Source organism: Erpetoichthys calabaricus, chromosome 6 (genome assembly GCF_900747795.2).
Source record: "Erpetoichthys calabaricus chromosome 6, fErpCal1.3, whole genome shotgun sequence".
Classification (NCBI taxonomy): domain Eukaryota; kingdom Metazoa; phylum Chordata; class Cladistia; order Polypteriformes; family Polypteridae; genus Erpetoichthys; species Erpetoichthys calabaricus.
Genome location: NC_041399.2, coordinates 195417193 through 195431385, shown reverse-complemented (window position 1 = coordinate 195431385; position 14193 = coordinate 195417193). Strand labels below are relative to the sequence as shown.

Below are 14193 nucleotides of genomic sequence, written 5' to 3'. Positions count from 1 at the left end.
TGTTTCGTTCTTTTCTTGAAGAGATATCTGCAGAATTTGGAGATTTGCTGCTTCACAATGACGTCAGATGGTTAAGCAAGGGCCGTGTGTTGGAAAGGTTCTGGAATCTCCGTGAAGATGTAGCTGACTTCCTGCAGTCCTTGAATACAAAGAAGCTGCAGAATTTTTAACATTTATTCAAGACAGTGACAAGGTCGCACTGCTGGCATTTCTTGTTGATATTATGGGACATATAAATACACTGAATTTGTCACTTCAGGGTGCAGACAAAACCGTTGTCGAATTGCAAGAAAAATGTTGTGCCTTTGAAACAAAACTGAGCATTTTCATCAATGACTTGGAAGGTGGCAAGATTCTGCATTTCCCAAACCTGAACAGCTGCATGACAGCTGATCAACAGGCATGTTTTCAGTTGATTTCCACATTTCTACATCATTTGAAGGTCGAGTTTGATGAACGTTTTAAGGATTTCAGAAAACTGAAGCCTGTGTTTTTGTTTGTTGCTGATCCTTTCATTGTCCAGCCTGACGGTGAATGGACTCAAACCCGTCACTGTTGCAAATGGAAGCAGCTGATTTGCAAGCTTCTCACGTTTTGAAAGCAAAATTGAACGAAGTCGGCATAACAATTTTTTGGTCAAAGTTTGTTCCAGATTCTCAGTATCCTGCTGCAAAGAAACTGGCGATTTCCGTGCTCACTATGTTTGGTTCAACATATTCTTGTGAGTGTGCGTTCTCCACTATGAACACTATCAAGACGAAACATCGAAGTGTATTTACCGACCAGAACCTCAGGAATGCAATAAGAATTGCACTGACTGGTTACTCACCGAACTATGCTGCCATTATGAAATCGAAACAACAGTTTCACACTTCACACTGAGTGACAATCATTTACATACTAACTGTTGTAATTGGTGTGTTAATTGCAAGTAGTCATGTGACTTTTTTGAATTGTTTTCCATGTTTTGTGCATGTCTTGGTCTTCTGTAAAAATTTTATCATTTGTGTTGAATCTATTACTAGCCTCCTACAGACCTACACCTACAGTCCTACAGACCTATACGGTAAACCTAGCTATAGCGGACCCCGATGGTTGGTGGCGAACTGAATGTGGACCGGCATTCAAAAACTTTGAGTACCCCTGCTGTATCGTATCTACCGATGGCCAAAAAAATTTTCAATCTCATGTTTTTATGGAGAACGGGGACAACACAGTACCTGACACTATAGTCTTTAATGGTGACCAATGCTGAACAAAAACCAAACAATATCAAAACACCCATGAAAAACATCTCCATTTACACATATTGCACAATCTATATGACAAAACATGACGTCACACATACCAAACACATGTATTTTTGCCAAAATATCAAGAATATCCTCTAGTGAGCGGCTGGGATGTGCATTCAAATGGGGTCAGACTTTTGAAATGAAGACCTCTCTACCCCTTCATTCACTGGTCGTGAAGCTGTATTTTTTGGTTTTTCAGATGGTGGTTTGTGAAACTGAACCACTGATTTGACCTTCTTCTTGCTGAAGTACCATGGAAATGAACAAATACAAAGCAGACTGGCCACCTCATAATGTTTTCACTTCCTTTCCTTCCTAATTGTTCACCTCTCCCAGACCCTGCCCTGTAATGCTGCTACAATGTGAAGCATCATGGTGGCCAAAGAATGAATTGTGACTGGGCAGGACTTCTGACCAATCACTGAGTGGGGAGGCAGGTCTTCAGTTTAAAACATCATTCTCATTTAAGCGTGTTCCCTATATGTTCATGACAGGATTTTCTCAAAGTGGTTTATTTAACAAATTGTCGCTAAAATATTTCTGTTTGGGAAGTTGTGAGAGTGTAACTGGATGTTTGACATATGGCTTATACAGCACAAGTAAATGAAGATATTTATCATGGACATTTTGATATTATCTGCTGTTTATTCACCATTGTTTTCCACAGGAGCCTATTGTGTTATTTCAATTTTTCATTAAAACATTAAATTAAACATTTTCTTGGCCATTACCACAAACTACACAATGTAAGTAACATACAGGCAGAGTGATGGCTCCGAGGCTAAGGATCTGCGTTGGTATCTGTAAGGTTGCTGGTTCAAATCCTATTACGGACAGAAGGGATCCTACTCCGTTGGGCCCTTGAGTTAGACCTTTAACCTAAAAATTGCTCCAAGGGTGCTGTAGAATGGCTGACCCTGCGGTCATGTGAAAAGACAATTTCCCCATGGGGATTAACATAGTATATCAGATCAAAAAAATATTTGGGTGGAATATTCCTTTAAGTGGGTGATTATAGAGCCAGATTATAGAGAACTGCACACCTCAGTGGCCTCAGTGCACACACCAGCATAGGAACTGTGACAGCAACACATATTATGGGTGCAGGTGCATACGTTCTTTTTCCCTCTTCATCATCATCTGGGCTGTGTATTGGTTAAAAAATGGTGACTGCCTCACCTCAGACAGCTTGAGGACGGAGCTGTGAAAGGAATGTTCCAGAAGTTGCTGCACAGAAGGGATGATCAATCCATTGTCCTGCTCAATAAAGATTTGGTAGCAGTACGCACCCTGCTCTTTTTGTCCTGGCTGCCTGTGTAAGAAGTAGACAAGTCAACATCACTAAAACAAACGTTCCCAGACATCAGTCCTTAAGAACCCATTTAAAAGAACATCTTTAATATTAGGACGTCGATCATAACCATAAACACATCTCTAGAAGTCACTACCAATGCACCAAGAGTTCACAGGGTTCCAAAACAAGTAAGCAGTTTGTGAGGTAAGGACATGCATTTCAAGATTCTAATCTAAAAAGTACTTTATTCATAAATGTTCATTTTCTCTGTCTGCTTTAGACAAGCAAAGGGAATATGTAAATCTAATGTTGAAGATACTTCTGTTAGGAATCAAACAAGTATCAAGTATGGCGAGACATGTATGCCACCCACAGCCCTACAGTGTTGCTCTAATTTCTAACACGAAGCATACAAAACAAATATTTCAGCTGCCATCAGTTTAGGCTTCCACCAGGCCCCATACAATAAGAGATGGAGATCTTTGCTTGTAACATATAGCATATGAGGCAAACAAAAGTAAAAATGCCCAAAGTTGGTGAACACACTGAAAACCGCTCAGCAACTTCTCTTCCTCTATTTGCCATTCTCTCAGAGGGCAGATAAACCACATCACAGTCACCCAGTCATAATTTTCCTCTTTCATTTTTTGGCAAAGCATCCCGCAAACACAACAGAAATTTTCCATCTCTGAAAAAAGGCAATATTTCTATTTTAGCTTTGAGGAACCCTTGAACATCTTCAATTAGGTGTGAATGGAAATTACCTTGAAGTTCAACACTTTAAACAATGATAAAAAGTTTCCACTTATGGAAAGGAAAATTTTCCCATTTCATCTGTTGCACTTCATTCCGTTTCCATCTCTGCATCACAGACAACTGACCCTTTATTGTGCTGTATGTATCAGTAGTTTTGTAAATTCAATATATGGCTTGATTTTATAGGACTAAAAAATCCTTGAGACTTTCGACCCTGGATTATTTGTTCTATTTACTCATTTGTCAGAAGCTGCTGAACAACAAAGAATTCTAAATGTACAAAGCACAGGTCACACACTGGCCAAATGAATTTCAGTCATCGCATTTTATCTTGTCTTATGTCACCTACTGTAAGTGTAGGAGAGGCTCCACCTCCAAAATGTGATGCATGATGAGGGTTAAGAACTCTTCGGGATCTGCAAAATAAAATGTCAAAAGTCATGAAGCTTACAATACACCACAATCTGCATTCTGTAGTGTGGGAAGGAGCAGGAGGTTCTCTTAGAAGGCTTATTTCCAGTCCACAGATACTGAAAGTACACAATGTGAAAAAGTATCAGGTGCTAAAGTGAAATAATTATTGTGGAAAATAAAAATGTCAGGTACCAGAAAGATCGATACACGTGTCGGGTTTTCAAACCTGATTAATATTGCTTTGACAAGGCTGGAGCTCAAATTAGATCACTGTCTGCCAGCATGTACACCATGATTAAAAGGAAATGCCCCCTTCTTCAATTACTGTATATGTGTAACCCCCCTTGCATGGCCTTTCCTTCTCAAGCAGTGTGCAAAGCCCGGAGTTCTTTAGTTTGGTGTCGCCACCCAATAGTTAAATTTACTTTCAACCATTTAGCTCATTTGGCTCATAACAACTCACACCTTTCACTCAGTTTAAAGAACAGAAAACTTTCTCTTTACTTGAAACCAAGAAACAGACAACCAAACATTTGCATATTATAACTATGTACAGCACAAAAAAAAACAAGAATGATAAGCTATTTACAAAACTATACGCTGTAGTATCTATAGTATCTATACCCTTTTAGAGCAGTTAGTCTCTCTGTTGGGGGCCCCAAATGTAGCTTGGGTGTGTAGTGGCCAACAAACAAAACAGCACTGGTACCTTCACTTGAGGTGTACCTCAAGCTACATAAAGCAAACAAAAAATAAAAAACACACACACAGAACTCTTCCTCCTTGTGTCCCTCCTTTGGCCTTTCGTCTCACTCCTGTCTGGTATTGGGAAAAACTCACCAGCGGGTTGCTCCCGTGTCCTACCGCCTTTCTCCGTTCACCCCTGCTGGACACCTTCTATCTGACAGTGCCTGTTTGGGAATGGTGTTCACTTTTGTCCCACTAAATCGTTTAACAATTTCGGTTTTCTACCCCAACCCCCCCCCCCCACCCCACCCCCCAACACACACACACTACCACTTTGCCGTACATTTCTTTTTTTTTCTTTTTCTTTTCTATATTTCAATATATTATAGATTTATTGTCCTTATTAGCATTACGCTGCCACTTCTCTTCTACTAGTTTAGCGTTTTGCTAAAGCTGTCTTCTTATAGCTGTGTCTCTCTTCAGTCATCCTTTCTCTCTTAATGGCGTTCAGCTCTACTCCACATGTGTCCCCTCTCCCCTATTTTACTTCTGTGTTCCCCCAGTCTTCCCTTTTTCCTCCAATCCTGTCCCAGTAGCTACCTGACACAGCCTGAGGATGGACCAATGAGGGAGCACTAAAAGGTGTTAAGCTAGGCTTTACGCACCTGCTCTGTTTTGGGTAACAATTTGCAACCACACTTATTTTAATTATGACATTAACTTTATTAATAAAATACATTCTGCAAAATCTACCCTGGTTACCTATGGTTTTACATAGTAATTCTCCAGTCCTTAGCAAGTTCTAAAAATAGATAAATCTAACTTCAGGTGACAAACACAAATGGATCTCACTTTCTCATTTTTATACAACAAAACATAAACTACTTGTTCAACTACTGTTATTTGTTAGAAATATCCAGTTTCAGGACACGCTGTGGGCTAAATGATTGTAAGTGATTTAGTAATATGTAAACCACTGAACTGAACAAATGTATACATCTCTGTAAAACTGTTAAGACTATAAATGCAACTTACTTGTTGAACATTTTTTCTAGGAATGGCTCATCCACCCATCCATTCATCCATCTTCTAAAGCCACTTTATCCTGAGCAGGGTCGTGGGTGAGCTGAAGCCTATCCTAGCAAGCATGGAGTGCAAGGCAGGAATAATCCCTGGACAGGACGCCAGTCTGTGGCAGGGCATACACCCACATACCAACACTGGGGCCAATTTAGCATTGCCAATCCACCTACCCTTCAAATATTTAGACTGTAGGAGGAAGCCAGAGCACCAGAAGGAAATGCGGACACGAGTCACAGGTGTCAAACTCCAGTCCTGGAGGGCCGCAGTGGCTGCAGGCTTTCATTCAAACCATCTTCTTAATTAGTGACCAGTTTTTGCTGCTAATTAACTTCTTTTGCCTTAATTTTAATTAACCTGACTCAGGCCCCTTAGTTGTCTCTTTTCCCTTAATTAGCAGCCAAACAATAATGAGACTCAAAACAAGCTGCCACATGACCAGCTCACCTATTACATTACACAATATCTAAAAATAAAGAAAGGTGAAGGTCTCAGTAAGGCTGATCTCTCAGGTCACCAAAACATTTAGAAAATACAGAAAAATCAACACTTCTGGAAATGTCTGCCATGGCAGAATGAGAGTGGCAACAGGCCATGGAATTAAATAACAGCAAGAATCAGCTTCTCATTAAGAGATTAGTTGGAGTGAAATTGTCTGGAGTTTGAAATCCCAGTTTAGCTGGTCATCTTTTGGCTCATTTCACATTTCATTTCTGTTTGGCTGTCATTTAATGAAGAAAAGAATCAATTCAGAGGACTGAATCCTTATAAACAGGGCTATGAAAATGAAGAGAAAAGGAGTTGATTAGCAGTGAAAGCTGCTCGCTGATTAGGAAAAGGGTCAGAATGAAAACCTGCAGCGACTGTGGCCCTCCTGCCCTACTGCAAGGCAGCAGCACTACCACAGTGCTACTGTGCCGCTCCTCTAGGAGTGGTGCCATACAAACTTAAACATGAGAAGCAGAAGTATAGTTTACTTTCATTATCTTGTGAATTATATAAATGAGGCATTCAGAAGAAGTAAATATTTGTAAAGAATGCTTAGTGCTGGTGTAGCAATCTTGCTGTACCGCAACACACAATGTAGCTGCTAAGTACAGGGTGTCATGTTATATTTCTCTTCTAAACCTTGTACTTGGGTATAACACACCATAGCACTACTATTATTTTGGTCTTCACTTACAGTATATGCAAAAAATGATTACCTCTAGGCTGTTAAAATTCTTAAGGAGATGTTAAATGATTAGTATATAAGGCAAAAAGAAAATAAAATTGGCAAGAGAATAATCACCATACTGCCTTTATGGGGAAAATATTATGGGCACAGAAGAAGGGGTGGAACCACATGCCAGGAGGATAATAAGATGTCAGTCTGCTCACTACATAGCAATAGAACCTGAGAAACAGAAGACATAGACATTGCACCCATTTCTGCTCAGTGTTTACTACACTAAAATGTGTTCCCTGTCTCAAGTTAGACCACACTCTGATGAAGGACAAGAGAGAGAAATTGAATTAGAATGCAATAAAATCAATTCTCACAAAGGAGTAACTGGTGCCAGTACATGTGCATGTTCTTACAATTTCTGCTTATTTAATATGCACAACAATTTCATGAAGAGGTCTTATTTTTGCTTTGCCCCCCTATCATAACCTATTGTCTTTAAGGGGGAGCAAAAGCTTTAGATTTGTCAAAAATTTGAATCTCCGGGTTTTGATGGATCTCAATGTTTTAGTGTCCCGTGATACAGAAAACATTGATATCTTGATGATGGCTGTGTGTGTGTGTCTGTGTGTCACAGTTTTTCAAGGACGGTCTAAAGCTAAAACTAAGCTAAAAATACCAAACACGAAACTTAAACCTGTTATAGATGACAATGTGCTGGTTAGTTTGTGAGCCAACTCACGCAAGAGAAAGAGGCACTCTAGAGCAGGGGTCTCCAACTCCAGTCCTGGAGAGCTACTGTGGCTGTAGGTTTTCATTCTAACCCCTTTCTTAATTCATTACCAGATTTTGCTGCTAATTAACTCTTTGCCTAAATTTTAATTGATGCACAACTTAAGACTCAGGACCCTTAATTATTTATTTTTTCCTTAATTAGCAACCAAACAATATTAAGACACAAAATGAACCAACACATAAACAACAACCTGCGTCCATCACACAATAACTGAAAATAAAGAAAGGTGAAGGCCTCATTAATGTTGATCTGCTCAGGTCCACAAAACATTCAGTCAGCGCTCTTAAAAAAGAAAATCAACAGTTTTGGAAATGTCTGCCATGGCAGAATGAGCACCATGGAATTAAATAACGGGTTTAATTAGCAATGAGAATTGGCTTCAAGTTAAGAAACTGAATAAAGGTTGGTGTTTGAGGCCCCAACTAAGCTGGTCATCTGTTGGCTCACTTCACCTCAAATTTATGTTTAGGTGCTGTTTAAGAAAAAAAGAATCAATTCAGCAGTCAGAGTCTCAAGAAAAGTCAATGAAAATAAAGGGAAATCATTAAATAGCAGCAAAAACTGTCCGCTAATTAAGAAAAGAGTTAGAATGAAAACTTGCAGCCACAGTAGCTCTCCAGGACTGGAGTTGGAGACCCCTGCTCTAGAGGAACCCTCAAATACCGTAATTCTGCTATTAATTATAGATTCTTCTTGTCAATTGCTATCATAATGACCTATTTTAAAGAAAGATCAGCATCAGAGCGGTAAATAATTACTAAAATGTTATAGAATAGTTTGGGTAACTTGGTTCGTACAGTGCAAAGCTTACTGACGCTCACGTCTGAAGTTTTTTGCTTTGACTTCAACGGCTATTTACATTTTTGCCATTTTAGTTCTGCACTCTTTACTGCCGGAGTACAAGGAATTTCCTTACCTTTCTCATCAGTGGTAAAACTGGCACTATGTCCTCTTTCCATGAGCTGAGTCCTCAGCTTCATCACACTGTCGGAGGGTACAAATCCTTTTCTAAAAGAAACATAAATAGCCATATTAAAGCGTAAGGCAATTCAGTTGTGTGAGGTTTGCTGAGAAAAATGTTTATGAAACAACTGCAAATGAGTAGTTGTTTGCACAAACATGTATAACCATTACTCCTTGCACAAATATTATATATCAACAACGTCAACTGAAATGGAGTGACCAATCCATCTCTGACCATCAGTAAGGGCTATCCATAACTGAAGACCAAGTAAGGAGACAACTGAGCAAACTACATATAGAAAAAGCCACAGGATCAGATGGATTCAGTCATTGGCTTCTTAAGGCCTGTGCTGACCAACTTTGTGGTGTTCTCTGTCACCTCTCAGACTGTCCCTAAGGCTCCAAAAAGTGCCACTGTTCTGGAAAACATGCTGCATGGTTCCTGTTCCAAAGAAGTTACAGGTCTCTTCACCTAAGGACTACAGACCAGTGGCAGTTGCGTCTCACATCATGAAGACCTTTGAGAGGCTGCTCCTCAACTATATGAGTCCTCTTGTGGTAGACCACCTGGACCTGCAGCAGTTTGCCTGTCGGATAAATACTGGAGTGGAGGATACCTTTATCAATCTGCTCCACAAGGTTTATTCTCACCTGTACAAAGCTGGCAGCACTGTGAGTATTATGTTTCTGATTATACTTGTTAAGTGGTAAACTCAGAGATACAGTATGCAGATGGTGGGACTACAGACCAGTGGCACTTGTGTCTCACATCATGAAGACCTTTGAGAGGCTGCTCCTCAACACTATGAGTCCTCTTGTGGTAGACGACCTGGACCTGCAGCAGTTTGCCTATCAGATAAATACTGGAGTGGAGGATACCTTTATCAATCTGCTCCACAAGGTTTATTCTCACCTGTACAAAGCTGGCAGCACTGTGAGTATTATGTTTCTGATTATACTTGTTAAGGGGTAAACTCAGAGATATGCAGGTGGATGAGCCTATGGTGTCCTGGACTATCTGTCAGGCAGAATGCAGTTTGTGACAGTGAAGGATATGGATGAGAGCAACACTGGAGCACCACAAAGAACAGCCCTGTTGTTTTTTCCTCTTCACTCTGTACATCTCAGACTATAAATATACAGTAACACCAGGTCATGTCACTTTCAGAAATTCATGGATGATTCTGCACTCATGGGGTTGTATTGATAAGGGGATGAGACAAAGTATAGGAATCAGGTGAAGAACTTTGTTTCTTGGTGCAAAAAGAATTGTCTGTGACTTAACTTCAGCACAACCAAGGAACTGGCACCAAAGAAACCTCTATGTCCGGTCACTATTCAGGCAGTGAATGTAGAGGTGGTGCACTCCTACAAGTGCTTGGGGGTCCATATCAATAACAGGATGCACTGGTCACAGAAAACAGAGGATTCAATATATAAGACAGGGCCAAGCAGGCTCTTTTTCTTTATGAGCCTGCATTACTTTAATGTGGTCAGTGACATTCTTCATGTCTTCTACAACTCTGTGATGGCCAGTGCGATTTTCTATGCTGTGGTGTGCTGGGCTGGTAACATCACTTCAACAGAGGCCAACTGAATTAATAAAGCTAATTAAAAGTGAAAGCTCACTTATTGGATGCACTCTGGACCCCTGGAGATTGTACCAAAGGAAAGAATTAAAATGCTGCACATCCTCTCTCGGACATGCTAACACTGATTTTTCATCAGAAGGGTGTCAAGAAACACTACTGGGGCTCCTTTATAGCAATGGCCACACGTCTGCATAAGGTCTGACTGTTACTGTAAAATCAGAAGTTTTCTTTTTTTTTTAATCATTCTAGTGTGTGGTCTGTGTCTATACATATTTATGTAACTATTTATGTTTCAGAGGTTCTGTAAAAAGGCAAATTTCCCCTCCGGGGATCTCTTCTCATTCTTAAACATGCTTAATGCAATTCAGAGTTGCAGAGTGCCAGAGTGTATAGCAGCTTCAGTAAAAACAGTAAAGAAACAGCCCAGGACGGGGCACCAGTCCATCAAAGGACCCACTAATGAACCCACCCACAATAACACCCATACGGGCCAATTTTGAAGTGTCAATTCACCTAACCAGCATGTGTTTGGGGATGTGGGAGGAAAACCCATGCAGATGCAGGGAAAATGTGCAAACTCCACACAGACATCTAACTGTAAAATTTGGAAAGAGTGAAAATAAAATATTGCCTTCTTTTGGGATGAAACTTACTTACTACAATAAGTAGAGACTTATTAAAATACTGCAAAACTCCATTTGTTTCTTAATTCCCCATCAGGTATCTGAATAATGCTTTCCAGACTGTGACTTGTTCTTAGACCATAGACTAGACTTGATGTTATTTTAGATGGATTAAGTGGAAAGGACTGGTGAGCTTTGTTCTAATGTTCTTGGGGTTTGAGGAGAAAAAGATGATGAATAACAGATCCTGAAAGCCACCTCCAATGAACATAATGGTCAAATAGCAGCCAAAAATGTGTTCACTACTAAAGCCCAACTAGATCAAAAAGGTAAAAACCATTAACAGTAATTAAAAGTGCTATGAGAGAGAGAAAAAAAAAACATGTTATACAGAAACAAGTAGTATTGTGTCCCACGGCAGTGTTGTTGCTGGCTACTCACGCTCTGAGTGGGTTGACAATTTCCTCACGCAAGGTTTTCTGGATTGGAGAGTCTTTTTTGTTGCTGCTTTTATAAAGCATAGAGTCCAGCACAAGAGAACAGGAAAATAAACTGTAGGATGAAAGGAAAGAATCATTAGATATTGTTAAAAAGAAAGAGACAGTCAAACTATTAAAATTACCTTCCACACATATAGCTTGCCCAGGAATTTACCCATACAGTTCAAGACTGACTGCATTGAGTGTATGAGCAAAGCCAGTATTGCTACTGTCCAGGCAAATTCAATTCATTCAATGTATTCACCAGTCAAGCCCTAGCATTAGAATTTTCAAGGTTAGCTGCTGGAAAAATGTCTGGAAACTAGATGAATTCTTAAAACAAAGGGACTGCTCAGAGGTATGCTAAGTTTTCAACAGATACAATTATTCACTTCACAGCAACCTGCAAATAAAAGGATTTTGCACCAACAACAGGTACTTTATGGCGGAAAATGTTAAAGAACCAAAGAAACTTGGTGTACCCTGCAAGGAGCTGACGCCTAGCCCAGGGACTGATCCTACCTTGTGTCTGTTGCATGCTGGGATAGGCACCTGCTTCCCTGCTCAAGATAAGCAGGTCTAAAAAACGGTTGGACGGATGGAGAATTAGAGTATGTGGCACTCATATGTTGGAAACCTGGGCCGTCTGTAACTTTTTAGAAAAGGCAAGGACAGCAGTTTTATTCAAATTCTTAACATTGCTGCTTTGCATTGGACACTTCTAGTTTGCTTCTTCTCCCTATGTCTTTTGGTAACAAAATATAACATTTTAAACTTTTGCAATCCAATTCAGGGTCATGGAGGACCCTGAATTTGGAAACACTTGATACACAGCAGAAAACATTAGACAGAGTACCAATTCATCAAAGCACCCACATGGGATCAATTTACAATCACAACTCAAACTGACATGCACATCTTTGGCATGACTGGGGGAAGACAGGAGCACTCAAGAGAAAAACTCAAACTCAAACATAAGGTAGGGAGATCATGTAAAAGCCACAAAGACAACGGCCAGGTTTGGGATTGAAACCTGGATACGAAAACAGTGTGGCAGCAGCATTAACCACACATATGATCCATTCATCCATTTTCCAACCCGCTGAATCCGAACGCAGGGTCACGGGGGTCTGCTGGAGCCAATCCCAGCCTTAACACAGGGCACAAGGCAGGAACCAATCCCGGGCAGGGTGCCAACCCACCGCAGGACACACACAAACACACCCAAACACCAAGCACACACTAGGGCCAATTTAGAATCACCAATCCACCTAACCTGCATGTCTTTGGAATGTGGGAGGAAACCGGAGCGCCCGGAGGAAACCCACGCAGACACGGGGAGAACATGCAAACTCCACGCAGGGAGGACCCGGGAATCGAACCCAGGTCCCCAAGTCTCCCAACTGCGAGGCAGCAGCGCTACCCACTGCGCCACCGTGCCGCCCCACACATATGATGTACCACTACATTTATTTTTGTGATTATAGCAAATTGTACAAAAAACTGTTGTGAAAAAAGTAGTAACAGAATAAAACACTGTACTGCACAATTTTTATTTTGGCAAAAACACCTACACGTGACCACTTTGGTGGTTGCTGACATGTGCTTAAATTTCAGGATGCCATAACCCCTACTTCAGACAGGGACATATGAACATTTCTGGTACTTCTAATGCAACCCAGTAAATATGTACGGTATGTAAAGAGCCTACATTTCATCTGCCTTGATTTTTTAATTATCCTAAAACAGCACTGAAGGATGATTTCAAAGCTTGTCTCTTATCCCTCCCCAACGTTTTTCTTTACCATAGTGCCTTAATAAACTAGTCCATCGTTCCATTTGTTTGGATTTGTTTTTCCTGGAACCACACACAATTATTTTATTTTATTGTCACTGTCAATATAATACCTGTGCTTAGAGTTCAAAGACATTCTGTAGTTATTTCATGCACTAAGGTCAAATCTTCCATTTTTCAAAAAAATATTGCTTTTAATAATGAAGGACATGGACAGTCATTTGTTCCAAGTCATCAAGTTAGCAGTAAATAAGCATAATTCATTTGTAAACTGCTTTAAGCAAGTGTGCATAAATCATTGATGGGAGGGCTATACGACAATGTCACTGACCTTCAAACAGAAGCTCATCTGGAAAAGCTCTCCTACCTGAAAAGTACTGAATCCATGTAGCAGGAGTTGCAGTGGCCCTGTATGCCTTTCATCTTGCCCAGCAGGACCTGAGAGGCTTTCCCATTCACCAGTGGTGGCACCCGATCATTATACTGGTAATCTAGAGGAGACGATACAAGAGTTGTCCACGTTTTAGAGTCTCAACATATTGGAGTAAGTGTATAGGTTCTGATTTAGTTTATTTAAAACTGAACTACAGAGACACAAATAAAAGAAAACATACCATAATGATCTTTAATTTAAGATAATTACACATTTTTAATTTTCTTTTGTTATAATTTATTATCCAATACAGGTAGCCATCTTTCTTTAGTTTCAAAATGGAACATTATGAAGAATACTAGGGGGTTCGCCCCCTGCTCGCTTCTCTCACCAGCCACTTCGCATCTCTGCCACTCGCGCTGTGAACAGGAGGGCTGAATGTTCCTCCAAGGAGATGCGGTTGCTCCTCTGAAACCCCCTCTTAAACGGTGATACAATGGGAAACAAATACAGTTTTTTTTTACCTCCTCTTTGCTCAATCAGCTGCTGGCTTGCTAATGCTGCTGCCGTGCCGCGTGATCTGCATCTCGCGCAGTGCTTTGAACATTTAAAAGCCTGTACAGCAGCTGTCCTACTCTTTGTCTTTTATTTCTGTCCCCAGGCGTGGTTAAATCTCTTGGCACAAAGTCTCATCTCGCAGAACGTGAGTACTTGATATTTTTTAGTTTATAATTTAAAAATGGAATAAGAATCTGAAAGTCTAACAACATCACATTAAAGTTTGATAAATTCTGAAAAGAATGATACCAAACATATATATGTAGGTTTTAAAATAAGCCCGATTTAAAGCGTAACAAAAAACGTGACATAAAAATATCACA

General features: G+C 40.2%; 1 protein-coding gene across 1 annotated transcript in view; it reads right to left on the bottom strand.

Moving 5' to 3' along the window:
* The window catches only part of cyldl (cylindromatosis (turban tumor syndrome), like), a 72303-nt gene that overhangs the window by 17580 nt on the left and 40530 nt on the right, over positions 1 to 14193 (bottom strand). Inside the window, exons 7-11 of the mRNA XM_028804245.2 lie at positions 13307 to 13430; positions 11107 to 11217; positions 8404 to 8495; positions 3695 to 3761; positions 2475 to 2607 (exon numbers count right to left, since the gene is read on the bottom strand). Of these exons, the coding sequence (XP_028660078.2) occupies positions 2475 to 2607; positions 3695 to 3761; positions 8404 to 8495; positions 11107 to 11217; positions 13307 to 13430 (527 nt within the window). The remainder of the gene's footprint in view (positions 1 to 2474; positions 2608 to 3694; positions 3762 to 8403; positions 8496 to 11106; positions 11218 to 13306; positions 13431 to 14193) is intronic.